This window comes from Cyprinodon variegatus, unplaced genomic scaffold (genome assembly GCF_000732505.1).
Source record: "Cyprinodon variegatus isolate N-32 unplaced genomic scaffold, C_variegatus-1.0 Scaffold115, whole genome shotgun sequence".
In the NCBI taxonomy this organism is placed as follows: domain Eukaryota; kingdom Metazoa; phylum Chordata; class Actinopteri; order Cyprinodontiformes; family Cyprinodontidae; genus Cyprinodon; species Cyprinodon variegatus.
Genome location: NW_015150568.1, coordinates 1,061,667 through 1,076,560, shown reverse-complemented (window position 1 = coordinate 1,076,560; position 14,894 = coordinate 1,061,667). Strand labels below are relative to the sequence as shown.

The following is a 14,894-nucleotide window of genomic DNA, read 5'->3' as shown; positions in this document are numbered from 1 at the left end:
AGGTTTAATTAAAGCTTTCTTAAAGCCTGAGGTAGATATAATTGTAACATGAATAGATTAATCATATCTAAAATAGAGGTGAAAATCAGAGGGAATACTTCTTTAAATAACTTTGCTAGAACTGGTCCTAAAATACAACTTGAAGGCTTTGAAGCAGCAGTCCAAACCCAGTTCAGTTCCTATGGTTACCTCAAATGCTACCTCGCCTTCCAGAGATCCATCCATCCATCCATTTAACGTCATGCTTATCCCTGCTAGGGTTGCAAAGGCTGCTGGTGCCCATTTCCAGCTGTCAAGGGCAGAGAATCCAACCTAGAACAATATTGCTGCAAGGCAGCAGTGCTACCCACTGGCTCACTGTGTAGCACCCTTTCAGAGATTAAATAGCTATATTTAGAGAGGAGCTAAGTATCTCATTTTTAATAGAATCAATCTTATATATAAATAATATAAAAATATTGCTGCTAAGAGCAGGGAGGGGGGGTGAACAGTTCAACAGCGCTATGGCTCTGGGTAAGTTTGACATCTGCATTAAAAAGACAGCTACAATTATTCTTATTCTCCTTTATTAATGAAGAGAAATATGTTGCTCTTGCTTTATGAGATCTGTTTTTACAGCAGCAAAGTTTTTCCAGACTAGGTAGGATTCCTGTAGGCATTGAGAGCATAATTTTCTCTCCAAATTTTATGGGTATTTTGCTTTAAAGTGCACAGCTCTATGTTAAACCAAGGATGCAGCTTTCTGTTTTTAGTTTTTCTTTTTCAATGGGGAGTTTGTACAACAGCATTTGAAATTATGTGTTGCTGCCTGAGTGGTAGGTTTGATTTTATATAAGTCTAATTGAATCTCTGTTACCTTTTTGACTAGTGTGTATATGATATATCCATCCATCTTCTTCCGCTTATCCAGGGTCGGGTCGCGAGGGTAGCAGCTTCAGCAGGGAGGCCCAGAGGTCGCTCTACCCAGCTATTTGGGCCAGCTCCTCCGGGGAAAGGCATTCCCAGGCCAGCCAGGAAACAGTCCCTCCAGCGTATCCTGGGTCTCTTTCTGGGCCTTCTCCTGGTGGAACATGCCCGGAACACCTCACCAGGGATGCGTCTTCCTAACTGGCTCCTCTCAACGTGGAGGAACAGTGACTCTACTCTCAGTCCTCCCCGGATGACTGAGCTCTTCACCCTATCTCTAAGGGAGAGCCCAGACACACTATGGAGAACACTCAATTCGGCCAATTGTATCCGGGATCTCGTTCTTTCGGGCATGACTGAAAGCTGGCATGACCATAGATGAGGGTAGGAACGTAGATCGACTGGGAAAAAAAAAAGAAAAATCAAGAGCTTTGCCTTTTGGCTCAGCTCTCTCTTTACCACAATGGACCAGTACAGCCCACACTTCACAGCAAACACTGCACCAATCCGCCTGTCGATTTCCTGCTCCATCTTCCCCTCATTCGTGTACTACAGATACATATACATATGAACAAAACCATACATCAATGATGCAGGACTAAAATTAATCTGTGCTCTAAAAAAGAAAACTATCTGAATAATCTAAAATCACCAGTGTCCGTACTCGTTCAGTAACAAAACGTTTTTATTGGCTTCTCAAATCCGTTCATCTCAACAGGTATTGCCTTGGAAATCATGACACAAGGACTCTAGATCAAATAAGACAGGAACTGGGGAGAGGGGGAAGATCTGCTACAAAAATTTGGTATTGAGGTGACAAAAAAAAAAAAAAGCAGTACAAAAATGTTTTCATGCAAACTGGAAAAACAAAACAGATTTTTAGTGTTTTTGTACATTTTGTAAACAATATCCTTCTAGAGATCATATCAAAACACATTATGGCAAGTAACAAAAATAAGGGATATAATGAGAAGAATGTTCTATGAGGCATCTATAATTCAACACTGCTTGGCGTGGATGTTTCTTTTTTTACAGAAAACAAAAATAATACATTTGCATTTTGATGAGTCGTTTGCTCTAAAACTGTAAACACAGGCAGTGTTAAATGATTATACAATATGTCGAACCTATACTACAAATATGTCCACTACATACAACGCGTGTCCCTGCTTTTTTTTCCTTTAACGCTTTAATGATATGAGGTATATTTAGGTCAATCTTTTTGTCTTTTTTTTTCTCTCCCCTCCATCTCATCCACTCATTTTTTTCTCTTCTTTAAAAGCATAGTGTGTTTGGAGCGAAGTTGCTGGTCAGTAAGTCTTTGTTCCATATGATCTGAGCAGCTTCGAAGTCTCTGGCGGAGCTGTGGTACTCACAGACAGGGGAAAAGGAAGGAAAGAGGGGGGGGGGTCACAGGAAATCAACTAAATTAAATATCAACCCTGGCTGCCAGACAGATTGGCTTTAGCCAAGGAAGACAAAGAAGGCCATTGTTTATTCTTGTGAGTGCAGGGCTGCATTTTGGGTTTGGGAGATGGATTAATCTGGAGTTTTCTGGACCGTGTTACTGAAACCGCTTCTTGTAATGAATAAAAACAACAACAAAAACAAAGAGGTGAAGGATTTGGAGTAGGTCCGTGATTATTTGCCTAAAAGGATCTGCTACAAAGTCAGTTTGAGTGATGCTATTGGTAAATAAATAGAAAGGTATGTAACCAACATACCCGTATAAGGGATCCAGCATGTCAGCCCAACTCTCAAAAACACTTAAATACAAAGAGGTACTCTCAAAATATTGTATAACAAAATTATGGCAAATTGTCTTTTTACATCACCCGAAAAACCGGAAATAAAAATAAAAAAAATCCCACCCATTCTATCCCTCTTAATCTACCCCTCAAAATAAAAAGCACAAAATACCCTTAAATGCCCACGGCCAAACCCTTATCAAATCACTTGGCCGACCCTCCCATCAACCCTCCCTCCCTCCCTTTCACAGTTTTCTCCTCTTAAAAATAGCAATAACCATTAGCATAATAATCACGATCACATATGCAAATTGAACGGGTTATTGTTGTTTCCAATGATTTGTTTAAAAAAGTGCTTGTTTGATTCCATTGACACAAGGAACAGCAAGGAGTGGAGTAGAAAAGTGGTGACTTATTTAAAAAAAAAAAAAAAAAACTAAATAAACGGCATGATCAAAAGATCGCCATCTCAATGCTCGTTGCATCCTGCACAGTTACTTCTAGATAGAAATTAGTCACCTGATGCTACAATACTCAGTAATGTTGAAACAACTAGATACGAAACGAGCCGCGTGAAAAACAACGGGCAACTCTGCTACAGCTGATAGAAATCCATGCAGACGCGGCTGTTAGAAATGTGGATGTCTTCACACTGAGACAACAGTACCATAATCTCGACAAAGCTATGCGCAGTAGAAACCAAACATTACCGTGTATTGTCATTTTTGTTGTTCTTACAAGTAATAAAATAAAAAACTAACTAAGAAACGAAAAAAAGCTTTGTAGTCTCAAAATACGCCTGTAAAAACTGTGCTAATTGCATCTCAAAATACAAAGTCTTATTACACAATTTTGCCTATTTTCCTGAGTTCATATGTTTCTTGTAACAGACAATATATTTTTTTTTTTTGCCATTTGAATTCTGGGCCTTTCCCTGACACAAAGTTATTATTATTGAAATCATCAACATAATTCATTACTTTACAATGGTATGATGATTGATAAAAAAAATCACAAACAGTTCAGAAAAAGGAGGAAAAAAATAAGCATGTTCATAGCTACCCTCTAAATGTTTTTTCTTTTTAAATTACATTTAAATCTACGGTAAGTTCATATCAAAAATCACTACTCTTTAACAAAAACATATGTGACTACAAGATAAAAATGAGAATATCTTTAAAAAAAATTGCATTTTGAGGCCATAAAAGACCCTCCCTGGTCATTTTGTATTAACAATTAATGGCAGTGTTCATAAAAAAAAAAAACCTTTGCTACAGGAACAAAACTGGAGCGTCTGTGGAGGCTCGGTGGACAGCGATGAAAAATGCCCCCCCCTTAGAGCTTCACCTCGTTTGACCCTTATCTGAAACTTTGGCTTGTTGGGGTTTTTGATCCTGTACTCACTGGCTCGCTGACGTCAGCTAACAAGCTGGTATACCCTGAGAATTCTGACACTGGAGTCCGTATTCTGTGGTCCACCTCTGCTCCCGGGTCGCTGCCGTAGCTCAGAGGGGTTCGCCGGCCGGACTTGAACTGGGAGCCGAAGGCCTGGGCGAAGTTCTCGATCTGGTACGTCGTTTCTTTTGGAGGGTTGAGTGGGGACAGGTCTGGGTAGTTGGAGCCGTTGGAGGCCCCTCCGCTACCTCCTGTCTTCGACTGCTGCCCCTTTGAGCCCTCGGAAGTGGTGAGTTCCTGCGGCGGGAGGTTGAAGGTGCCTGGGGAGTGTTGCTTCTCCAGCTGCTCGGTCAGCTCCTGAGACGGAGTCAGCTGCTGGTGGCTGGTAGATTCTAGGCTGAGGTGGTAGCTCGCTTGAGAGGGGGATCCGACGAGTAATCCATAATGTGACTTTGAGGAGGATGAAGAGGAGGCCGACGAAGGGGGAGCAATGGGCAGAGGAGAGGAGACGGCGGGCGGGTAGACGCAATCTAAAGGAGAGGAGCCGTACGCATGTTTGTCTGAGAACAGGGGGCCGGTGGGGCTGGAGCTGCTGGACAGAAGAGGGAAAGGACCCGTTGGGCCGAGGCTAGGGAAGGGTCCGCTATGGCTGGTGCGCTCCAGGGCCTGTAGGAGGAATTTGGAGTACTCGCTCATTACTGCCGTTTTGTCACCCCCATTGGGGGAGTCATCTTCCAATTCAGGGGTGACGGGAGCTGCTGGCTGGAGATCCACGTGGTGCGGGTGGTCGGACAGGTCAAAAGTCACATCGTGGTGGGGTCCCTCTGGTTTATGGCTGTAATGATCGAGCAGACTTTGCAGTACCTCGTCTGGAATGCCTGATTTATCGTGTTTGAGTTCAAGTGGCGAGGAGTCCAGCATGGCCAGGGTGGGCTCCGGCCCCAGAGAACCCTGAATTACGTTGTTACCCTGGGAAGCCATGTGAAGAGACCCAGCTCCATAGTCATTGTTGACAGCATGGAGATAGCGCCGCTTTTTGACAAACTGCATTGCATCATCATAGTTGCTGCTGGTGGTGGGACCTGGCTTGTTGCCCCCAGGCCCCTGAAGTAGACCCATGTTATCGAGGGCAGAAGCCTCTGCATGATCCATCGCATCAGGCTTCTGGCCCAACAGCTTCTGTCCATCTGCACCATCTTCCAGGGACATGAGGCCCTTGTCTAGCCCTTTGCGTCCGGTTTTCTTAAAGACCAATTTGGGGGAACGCCCCTGCATCGTTGGATCAGAGCCTGAGGGGTGCTCCATACTGAAGTCCTGTAGGCCCAGGTCACGGGCCATCCCCCCAGAGGAAGCTGCTGCTGAGGCATTCTTTTTCTTCTTGCGTTCCCCACCTTCGCCGTTTTTAGATTTTCCCCTCTTGCGTCCCGAGGTGGTTGAGTTTCCCTGAGAGAGTGAATAGCTGCCTTGGCCTAGCTCCGATTCACTGAGCTCCAGCATGTTTGGATCTAGAACCTTCTTTATGGCTTCTCCACAAGTCCGTTTGTGCTTCAGTAACCGGTCTGTTCTAGAGAAGAACTAAACAAAAGAAAAAGGAAATCTTAGAAGTGAAACAAACAAAAAAAACCCATCTTATTCACAAATGAAACAAACATCTAGCCGAATTTACAGATTGTATTCAAACCAGCAAAGTATTTAGGTCTGGTTGCTTGGTCCGGACCAAAAGTTAATTTTTATTTTTAGTTTGGTGCTGTTTGTATTAAAATTGTAGTTTTGCAGTATGCTGATGAAGGTTCTCAGTCATCCAGGTCATAGTCATTCCGTAAAAATTAAAAAAATATCCACTGGACTTGGTTTTCAAGATTTGAAGACGTTTCGCCACCTCTCCAGGAAGCTTTCTCAATTCAAATGTTGTAGTTTTGCAGCTTCTAGAAAAGCAATATGTTTGATGATAATTTCTCCCATTGGTCAGAAATGACTGACAGGACTGAGCGAAGACCTGGAAATTGAGTAAAACTTCAATGGCAGCAACAAGGTATGTCTCCTTTAAGCCATTCCTTGCTGGAACCTTGTGGCTTACCAAGTTTAATAAGACTTATGCTTTATGAATTTGAGTCCGACTAAGACTACTTCAAACAAAGGATCTGGGCCAAAGAGGGAAATGAACTCACAATCAAATTATCTCAAATCCGTAAGGACACTGAGGTACGTCAGCAGTTATCATAGCTGCTATCTGAATAGTGCTTTCAGTAAGGAAGGATGCTATCCTAGCCCAAATAGTTAAGCATAGGGAGCTTCTAATGTTCCGAGCCAACACTAGGAGCTACTAGGAGTAATGTTAGGTGCAGCCTACCTCACAGTTTAACAAAATGTAATAATTTCTCCAAGTTTACACTGTGTCACTCATGCCAAGTACACACCTTCACATGTTTTGGTTTTGTTAACGGGGAGCTTTAGATTTTGTGCTATTTTTGTGTAACTTTTTGTTTTTGTAGTTCTTGCCCCAGAAGGCTGTAGTCTTAATCAGATCATTGTCAATTATGTGAGTCTGACCTCCAAAAAGCTAAGGAATTCAACTCAGCAGTCCAGATCTCTTTTCTTACCCCGGATAGAGTTCTAATCGTCGACACCCGGAAAGGTGATTGAACAGAAAGTAGGACCCATAACTTGAGGAATTCTAATTGAGCCTCCAGTGCCTTTAAAGCCAGCCAAATGTGGTAGGTGTGAACACACCCTTATATTGTGACTTGAATGGTACCCAACAAGCTGAATACTAATGGCTTATTTGAAACAATCATAAATACTAGTGAATTTACATGGTAGAAAGAAGTTTGAAAAGGAAGAACATTACCTGTTGGCATGTATCGCAGCGGTAAGGCTTCTCCCCGCTGTGCGTCCTTTTATGTCGCTCCATGTGGTACTTCTGGATAAAACGCATGTTACACTGGTCACAGCTGAAAGGTTTTTCCCCTGCAAGAGACAAATGTAAAAATGTTACTTGGCAAAGATTATGATGGGAAACCATGCATCTTGACAAAGGCTTAGTATATGATAAATTTGTCTGCCGTCACTCACCACTGTGAATTTTCTCATGCCGCTGGAGAAGATATTTCTGAATGAAGCTCATGTTACACTGACTGCATCGGAAAGGCCTCTCACCTGTGATATCAAGAACAAATACATTTGCACAAAACATAAAAGAAAACTTTGCAACATGTAGAAAAGACAGAACAGAAATACTCTTTGTTTTTGGCATGGAGACTTATTGGAAACAATATTGTTCCCACCCAGATAAACACTATAGGTACAACATTTATTTCTTTGGGTTGCAACAGCTACTTTGAATGTTAAAAAACAAAAAACAAGAGAAGATAAGAGTGGATTAGTAAAATACTTTCTAAATCAGCAGTCGGATAAAAGTATTTTATTTACTCCTGTACAATAGTACCAATATTTTTTACCATTCAGGTAATTCAAGACTCCGAAAGACCATTAAAAAAATAAAATAAAAAAACTTTAACAGATACAATTAACTGAATTTAGAGCATCTATCCACCTTTCATCGTTTGAAATAAAAAAAAGTGTAATGTTTTTTGTAGGATAAAGAGTTTTCTGAGACAACAGCTCTAATGAAAGCTTTTGTATTTGTTCATAAGAGATTCTAGACAATATCTCATATTCAGAAGATTTTATCAGTTGTTCAAAAGCTCCTAAAAATAATGGTAATAAAATATATACTACCAGAGTTATATTTGGCACATCTAATAGATTCATACAAAACAACAGATAAAAATCTATACAACTACTAGCAAGTAAATTAAACAAGTTTCAATAAAGGTTTTATTAAACTGTTCATTTCCAAGTAGACAGTAATAACAGTTTGCTAGAATTTATACACAAAAATCTAATCAGATTGTCCAATAAAGACTAATCTGAAAATATCAAAAGGAATTACTAGATAAAAATAATCTTAGGTCAATAGGATTCTAGGTAGGCCGCTCCACACACAGCTGCAAATTTCATTCCCCACAAACCAAAATAGTAGATTTTAAGCTCAGTCTTATACTGAACTGTTAAAGATGCATCGGCATACAGCATCTCTAAAAAAAATGCTGATTCATGAGACACATTCTCTGAAGTTTAAAGAGTTTTGCACAGAACTACAAAAACAACAAAGTAAAAGAGAGGGTAGACTTTTCCTTTAAGTCTTTTATTAGGTTGGATCCAAAGAGCCAAGACAAGAATTCCCAGCAAAGTGAGTGACTAACATGATGAGAAACAAATGAGTAATCAATGAGTCATTGCTGCAGATTGTAAATGTCTGGTTTGGAGAAAAGACTGCAGTCTTTGGGGCTTCTGGGTATAAAGCTTATTACCTACTAACAAACACAGGTAACATGGTTCTTACCACATTTACCAATTCAGATCATCAGAAAATAAAGGACATGTATTTCATTAAAGCTTAACAGCCTATAAGAGGTCACAGACAGGGAGTCATAAAGCATCTATTGCTCATTTGACTTTTTTGTAGTTCCCTGTTGTGGGATTTGTGAAGTGACTCAATTACTGCAGAGTAGGATACACTCAGGATGAATCAACAAAAGGAAAAAATGAAGAAAAGGCTCACCTGTGTGTATGAGCACGTGTCTACGCAAGTGGTAGGAGCTGCGGAAGGCAGCATTGCAGTGCTCACAGATATGTGGTTTGGAGTTGGGGGATAAGCAGGCTCCATCCCCATCCAACATCATACCCTACAGAGAATATACACAGAAATGTTTTTTTTTCTCATTCACACATACTTTTGTACTGATAGAGGAGGGGAAATCTCATTGATTAACCTTTGAAGGATCACTGCGTTTCCTCCGTGCTTTCCCTCCTTGCCCATCGCCGTTGCTCCTTCGACCTCTTCTACCTGAGGACTCTTTTGGCTCTTTACCTGGTCTTCCAGGAATCTAATAAACAAACAAACAAAAAAAAGAAGACTTTAGAGAAAGCATCATTTGCATGCCTCCCTTAAGCAGAGCAGAAAAAATGATTAAACACAAAGCCAGACCAATCATATGTTAAATCATTTGGAGACCAGGCTGCTTCTTACCTGTTCTCCCAAACTACGAACATTACTGAGGCTAAGGTCATGCAATAGCATGTTCTGGTGATTTTGGTGCTGGTTTCCAAAAGACATATCAGGCATGTCAGTAGCGTTCTTCCCTGTGCCCCCTCCGGGACAGTTGACCCCGACTCCTCCGCCCCCGCTATAGAGGGGCATTCGATAATCCAGCTCACTCAGCCGCTCCTGTTTAATGCCCATGCTGTGAAGGAAGCCCCCCGTGTTGGCAGCTACGGAGCCCTGGTGATCTGGGGGCGAATCTCGCTCTTTTTTCAGAATCATCTCTTGCGGAAGCTCGCCGATGACGGACTGGGATGCCAGGCGTGTAAAGCTGGTGACTGGTGGCAGGTGGCTGAACATAAGCATACCTGGTGCGAAATTGGGGTCCATGCCTCCATTGCGCAAAAACTCATTACCCAACTTGTCTTGAATAATACTCATGGTGGTGATTTACTTTGTGCCAGGGGGAGCAGGAGGGTGATTAATCTAATGAGGAATGCAGGAGGAGACCATTCTGGAAAAGAGAACAGATAAAAACATGTCTTCATGAGAAAGTAAAATGGAAGAAACATTTAAGTTAGCTGTACTTTTAACACCTTAGAAATGATGTTTTGGTGTGATTATTACTATAATAAGTAACACAGTAAATTTTTTAGTAAAAAAGAATTGCATAACTGCACTATAGTAAAAGATGGAAGATAACAACCAGACAGCAGCAGTTAAATTGGACGACATGATCACATTATACTTTTTATCTCTTTATCTTTCCGCTTTCCCACAAACCACTGAAATGTTCCCAATAATCACTGAGCAATAAGGCTGCAAATACTCATGTACCAAGAGACAACCTCGTGACTAAAATTAGGACGTTTTTCAGCTCGACTAGTCCTAGCATATCTCTTTCAAATGCTGAAAAACCGCAAAGATAAAATAAGCTTTTTAAATAGAAGGTGTATTTTTACAACATGCCTGTGATCCTTTTAAGTTTGCAAGACTTTTAAAAAGATACCAGGAAGGCTAAACGGACTACAGCAAAGTTGGAGCATGGCTCCAAATCTGCCTGATATGAATAATATTTGAACTTTATTGATCTCACACTGGAGAAATGTACTTCTGCATTTTACTCATCGCCTTGGGGAGCAATGGGCTGCCATCGTGGGCATCCAGGGAGCAATGTGGGGTTAAGGGTGTTGCTCAGGGGCCCCGAATGGCAGTCTGTGGGAGGGGGGCTTGAACTCAGAACCTCAGGATTCCAAGCTCTATGCCCTAACTACTAGGCCGCCACTCCCCCATAGAATATTACTTAATTTAGTAGAACTAGTCAAGCTAAATGCCAGATCCTCAATTAGCAAAAAATGTCAGCTCTAATAATTGTATTCTGTTTTTATAATGTCTCTCTCTTTAACAAAATCAACTAACAGCAGGAGAGGTAGAAATATTATTTAACAAGGTAGTTCTAGATGAGAAGTTTTTTTTTATTTGTGTATTAGTTTCAAAAACAAGCGATTACAAATCCAACGCTTATCTCTACTTGCATTGCATACTATTTTAAAAACAGGAAACCGCAGTGTATTTTTGTGCAGTTTGCAACAAACACATTAGTTACCATTAACCTAGGTTTTCCCTCACCCTTCTTCTAATGGTGGCTTCAAGGACAGTGAAGTATATTGAAATGGTCAGATTTTTATTGACAGGTTTAGAAAAATGTGCGGGTTGTAAAAAAAAGGTGGGCTACATGGTTCTTGTTTTATTTTTTTCCAAATATCTCTGCTGCAAGCTATGTCCATAATCTAGATAATCGGACGTTGTATTTTTATTATTATTTATTTTTTGTGATTTAAAGTTGGATATTAATGGAAAAAACTAAAGATAAGTAAAAACAAAGCTAAAAAATACTTAAGACTGAGAGGATTGTTTGACCGTAACAGAGCTAATAATAGATAAGAACAAAACTTATAATTTATGTAAGATTTTAATCTTAACCAGACTGGAGTAGGATCATAATCTAAAAAGAATTTTCTTGCAGATTTCTCTTTTTCCCCCCATTTAAATTCTTAAAAACATCATACAGTAAAAGGCAGAAGTGCAAAATGTTACAGGAAAAAAACCAAAACAACCTAATATGATATCTGGAAGGTTTAATCCAGCTTGTATTGTTCCAAATTCAACGCCACATGTGACATGGACTGTTGCCAAAATATGAATGCTGTGGTGCCTTTACTGCTTTTAATGCACATCCATTTTCCCCCCCATAAGGAACCTAAAACATGCTGATTTAGATTGGGAAGAAAGGAAAAAAATGCAAACAAAACTCAGGAGACTGGCTCGATCACACGGACAAATTAATCGCTTCAGCACCCTTGCCTACAACAAAACAATATTTAGGTCAAATCCGAGGATACATTTCTGCGTTATGTTAGACAGCGTTAAGTCAGACGTGTAGCTAAACACGTACAGAGCGACTGAAGAGTTTATTGTTTAGTCTAGACCTGGTGACCATTTGGCAAAGCGACGCAGCACGAACAGAAAACGGATGAGCTTTTGTGATGCATAATAGTTAGCCAGCTAGTTAGCATAGTTAGCCTGCTACAATGAGACAATCAAAGCATCTCTGCGTCCTCAACCAAAACAATCAATCCTGTTACCTTAAAACCAATTTTTTATCCTTCAAATAAACCTATGCCAATCTTAAAAGTAAAGACAAATCATTCATCTTTGAAATAATCAACAAGAAAATAAAAAAACAACAATGTAGTGTTTAAGCGTGTTACCTGGAGTTGCTATTAAGCTAGCTAAAGCTAAATAGGGCTCGTGATTAAATGCAGATCACTCTATTATTAACCCGTTGAGAAAGTAATACTTTTAGAAAGCACCCATAAAGTGAGACAAACTGGATAGTTTGGGGGGAATTTGAGGCTCGCTTTATTAAAGTGGCTGAAATAGCACGTTTGCTTTGAAGTATTGCTCATTCTCCAATTCCCCAGCTTTGATGACGCCCGTGAAATCAAATCTGTCTGGCTGCGAGCAGCGCTGGCGCTCTATTTATTGATAGCTAACTAAAGCTTTAATTATCAACGGATAAATCCCACTCAGACCGAGTGCTCAGTGAAATCCCGTGTAATTAACGGGTTTCGAGTATTTTTAAACTCTAAAAAGGCCGAACAGAATTAAAACTACTCACTTCTGGGGAGTTGTGTTTATAACAATCAAGCCGCCACGAGCTAGCAGGTTAGCTTCTTAGCTGCCCCTGTCTGAGAGCCGCATTAGGGCCCAGGCAACAGAAACAATGATGCTGCGACTCCGTGCATCTCCTGCTTGCGCTTAGCCGAGCAATTGTTCGCCTAATTCTCGACAAAAGGTCCGAAGCTCGACGTCAATAAAATGCAGTTTGGCTTCCCACTCACCTACGCATGGCCGCAGCTAGTTTCAAACGTGCCTATATTGTGTCTGTATTCGCCGCTGATGGGGGTTTATAGCCAAAACATTGTTCTCCGGCGGCTGCTGCTTTCTTCCATCTTGTCCCGGAGCGGGGAATTATGGGTGCAGCGGACGGGTCGTGAGAGGAGACAGGCGAAGGCTGCAGAGGAGCTCACTGCAGCTAAATACGGGATGAAATAAAAATAAACCGTTTTCCGTAAATGCGTCAGACTTGAGGTCTTCTTTCAAAGTTCTTTGCTCAGCACATTTGTTTTCCCCAAATACGAAAAAAAAAACAAGCAAAAAAAAACAACAACAAAAAAACTCCTAAGAGCACTAATCAGCTTTGGGATGAAAGGAATCTAGTGTGTTTGATATTTTATTAAAATGAGACCTAAATGCAGCCTTTGGTAATTTGGGACAGAGCTTTTTTGTTTGTTTTATTTGTGCTTATTTGAAATTTCAGAAAATATGTTCTAATTTTCAGTTTTCCTGGTTTTCACATGTCAGATGAATCATTAAAAATAATGTAATTATTTCACAGTTGTGTTACACACAGAAATATACGGAATGGGGTTTAGGGCCACTAAAAGAAAAAAAAAAATTAACTGATTATTAAATTTTATTTTAGTTTAATATGGGAAAAAAAGTCCAAATTCTGACTTTAATCTCAGAATTCTGACTTTTTTTTCTCAGAATTTCTGACTATATTCAAATCTCTGTGTTACTACTTTGTATTTTTTTATTTCTTATTTTTATTTTCTTATTTTATATTATTTATTTTTATTCTGTTTTTATTCCTGATTCACCTTTTCCTCCTTGTTTGCACCTTCTTATTTACCTTCTAATTTATCCGCTGTGAGATCAATAAAGCTCATCTAATCTAATCTATAATCTCAGAATTCTGATTTTTTTTCTCAGAGTTTCTGACTTTAATCTCAGGATTCTGACTTTTTTCCTCAAAATTTGGACTTTCTTCTCAGAATTTTGACTTTTTTTCTCAGAATTTTGACTTTAATCTCCAAATTTTGACTTTTCTCAGAATTTCTCACTTTAATCTCAGATTTCTGACTTTTTTCTCAGCATTCAGAATTTTTTTCTAAGTATTCTGACTTTTTTCTTAGCTTTCTGACTTTTTTCTCAGAATTCTGACTTTAATCTCAGAATTTCTGACTTTGATATTAGAATTCTGACTTTGATCTCAGAATTCTGATTTTTTTCCTCAAAATTTTGACTTTTTTTCCTCAGAATTTTGACTTTAATCTCCAAATTTGGACTTTTTTCTCAGAATTTCTCACTTTAATCTCAGATTTCTGACTTTTTTCTCAGCATTCAGAATTTTTGTTCTAATTATTCTGACTTTTTTTTTGCATTCTTACTTTTTTCTCAGATTTCTGACTTTAATCTCAGAATTTCTGACTTTAATATTAGAATTCTGACTTTTTTCCCATATTGAACTGAAGTGAAAATTAAAAATCAGTTAACTTTTTTTCCTAGTGGCCTTAATCCTCTTCCCTAGAAATATAACATGTGAAAAAATAGTAAAAATATTTTGTATTCATTTCTATTACCTTACACATCATTAGTAGCTAATTTATATTATTTAGCTGTAGTTCTTTAATGATCTGTTTTTTTAATTCCAATGTATTAAATGCTACTAAACATATATTAATAATTGGTGTTGACATAAAAATCATTATGCAAATAGTTCAAAAGTAACTTTGAAGTTTTATAAGGTTGTGCTGTCTGTGAATGTTTAATGTTGTTTTTTGTTCACAAGATACAGTATGCTAAATCTTAATTCTAAAATGTGCCCTCTGACTCATGCCTCTTAGTTTGCCGTTTAAACTTTAATAATATTCATAATAGCACTGTGGGTATAACGGCAGATCCATCATATTTAGAACAAACCCGTATAAAAAAAAATGTGTGGTATTATAAAAACATAAAGAAACATTTCCAAAACAAGTAGAAACATATTATTACAGAGAAAAGACAACAAACTCAACCTAAAATCTCCCATTCACTGTTGTAACTCAGTTATCAAAGAGCAAGGTCAAGTAGGTGGTGGAATAATCTTAGTCTGAGGCAACATTTAGATATTATTGTTCTTATTGCTAATGACGTGGTGAACTTTATGTAATCTAAAAACAGAGAAAGAGGTAACACAACTACCAACTAACATGCAAAGGTCATTCAGTTTAGATAGAGTGTCATGTTGTCTAAAGATAGTAGGGGTCTGGTGGTATCTCTGCTATACACAAATATATATATATATATATATATATATATATATATATATATATATATATATATATATATAT

General features: G+C 39.1%; 1 protein-coding gene across 2 annotated transcripts; it reads right to left on the bottom strand.

The window, feature by feature from the left end:
• Positions 1–1,570: 1,570 nt before the first annotated feature.
• Positions 1,571–12,711, bottom strand: LOC107085088 (zinc finger protein 281-like). Of its 2 annotated transcripts, none has more exons than XM_015375235.1 (7): positions 12,558–12,711; positions 9,142–9,667; positions 8,885–8,998; positions 8,674–8,797; positions 7,122–7,205; positions 6,898–7,016; positions 1,571–5,624 (listed from the first exon to the last, which is right to left on the bottom strand). In XM_015375235.1, the coding sequence occupies exons 2-7, from the start codon at positions 9,592–9,594 to the stop codon at positions 4,014–4,016; spliced, it is 2,505 nt and encodes an 834-aa protein (XP_015230721.1). In that variant the 5' UTR covers positions 9,595–9,667; positions 12,558–12,711; the 3' UTR covers positions 1,571–4,013. The 2 variants fall into 2 exon arrangements, with proteins under 2 accessions (XP_015230721.1, XP_015230722.1); XM_015375236.1 differs by lacking the exon at positions 12,558–12,711 and adding an exon at positions 12,335–12,549.
• Between the last annotated feature and the right edge of the window lie 2,183 nt (positions 12,712–14,894).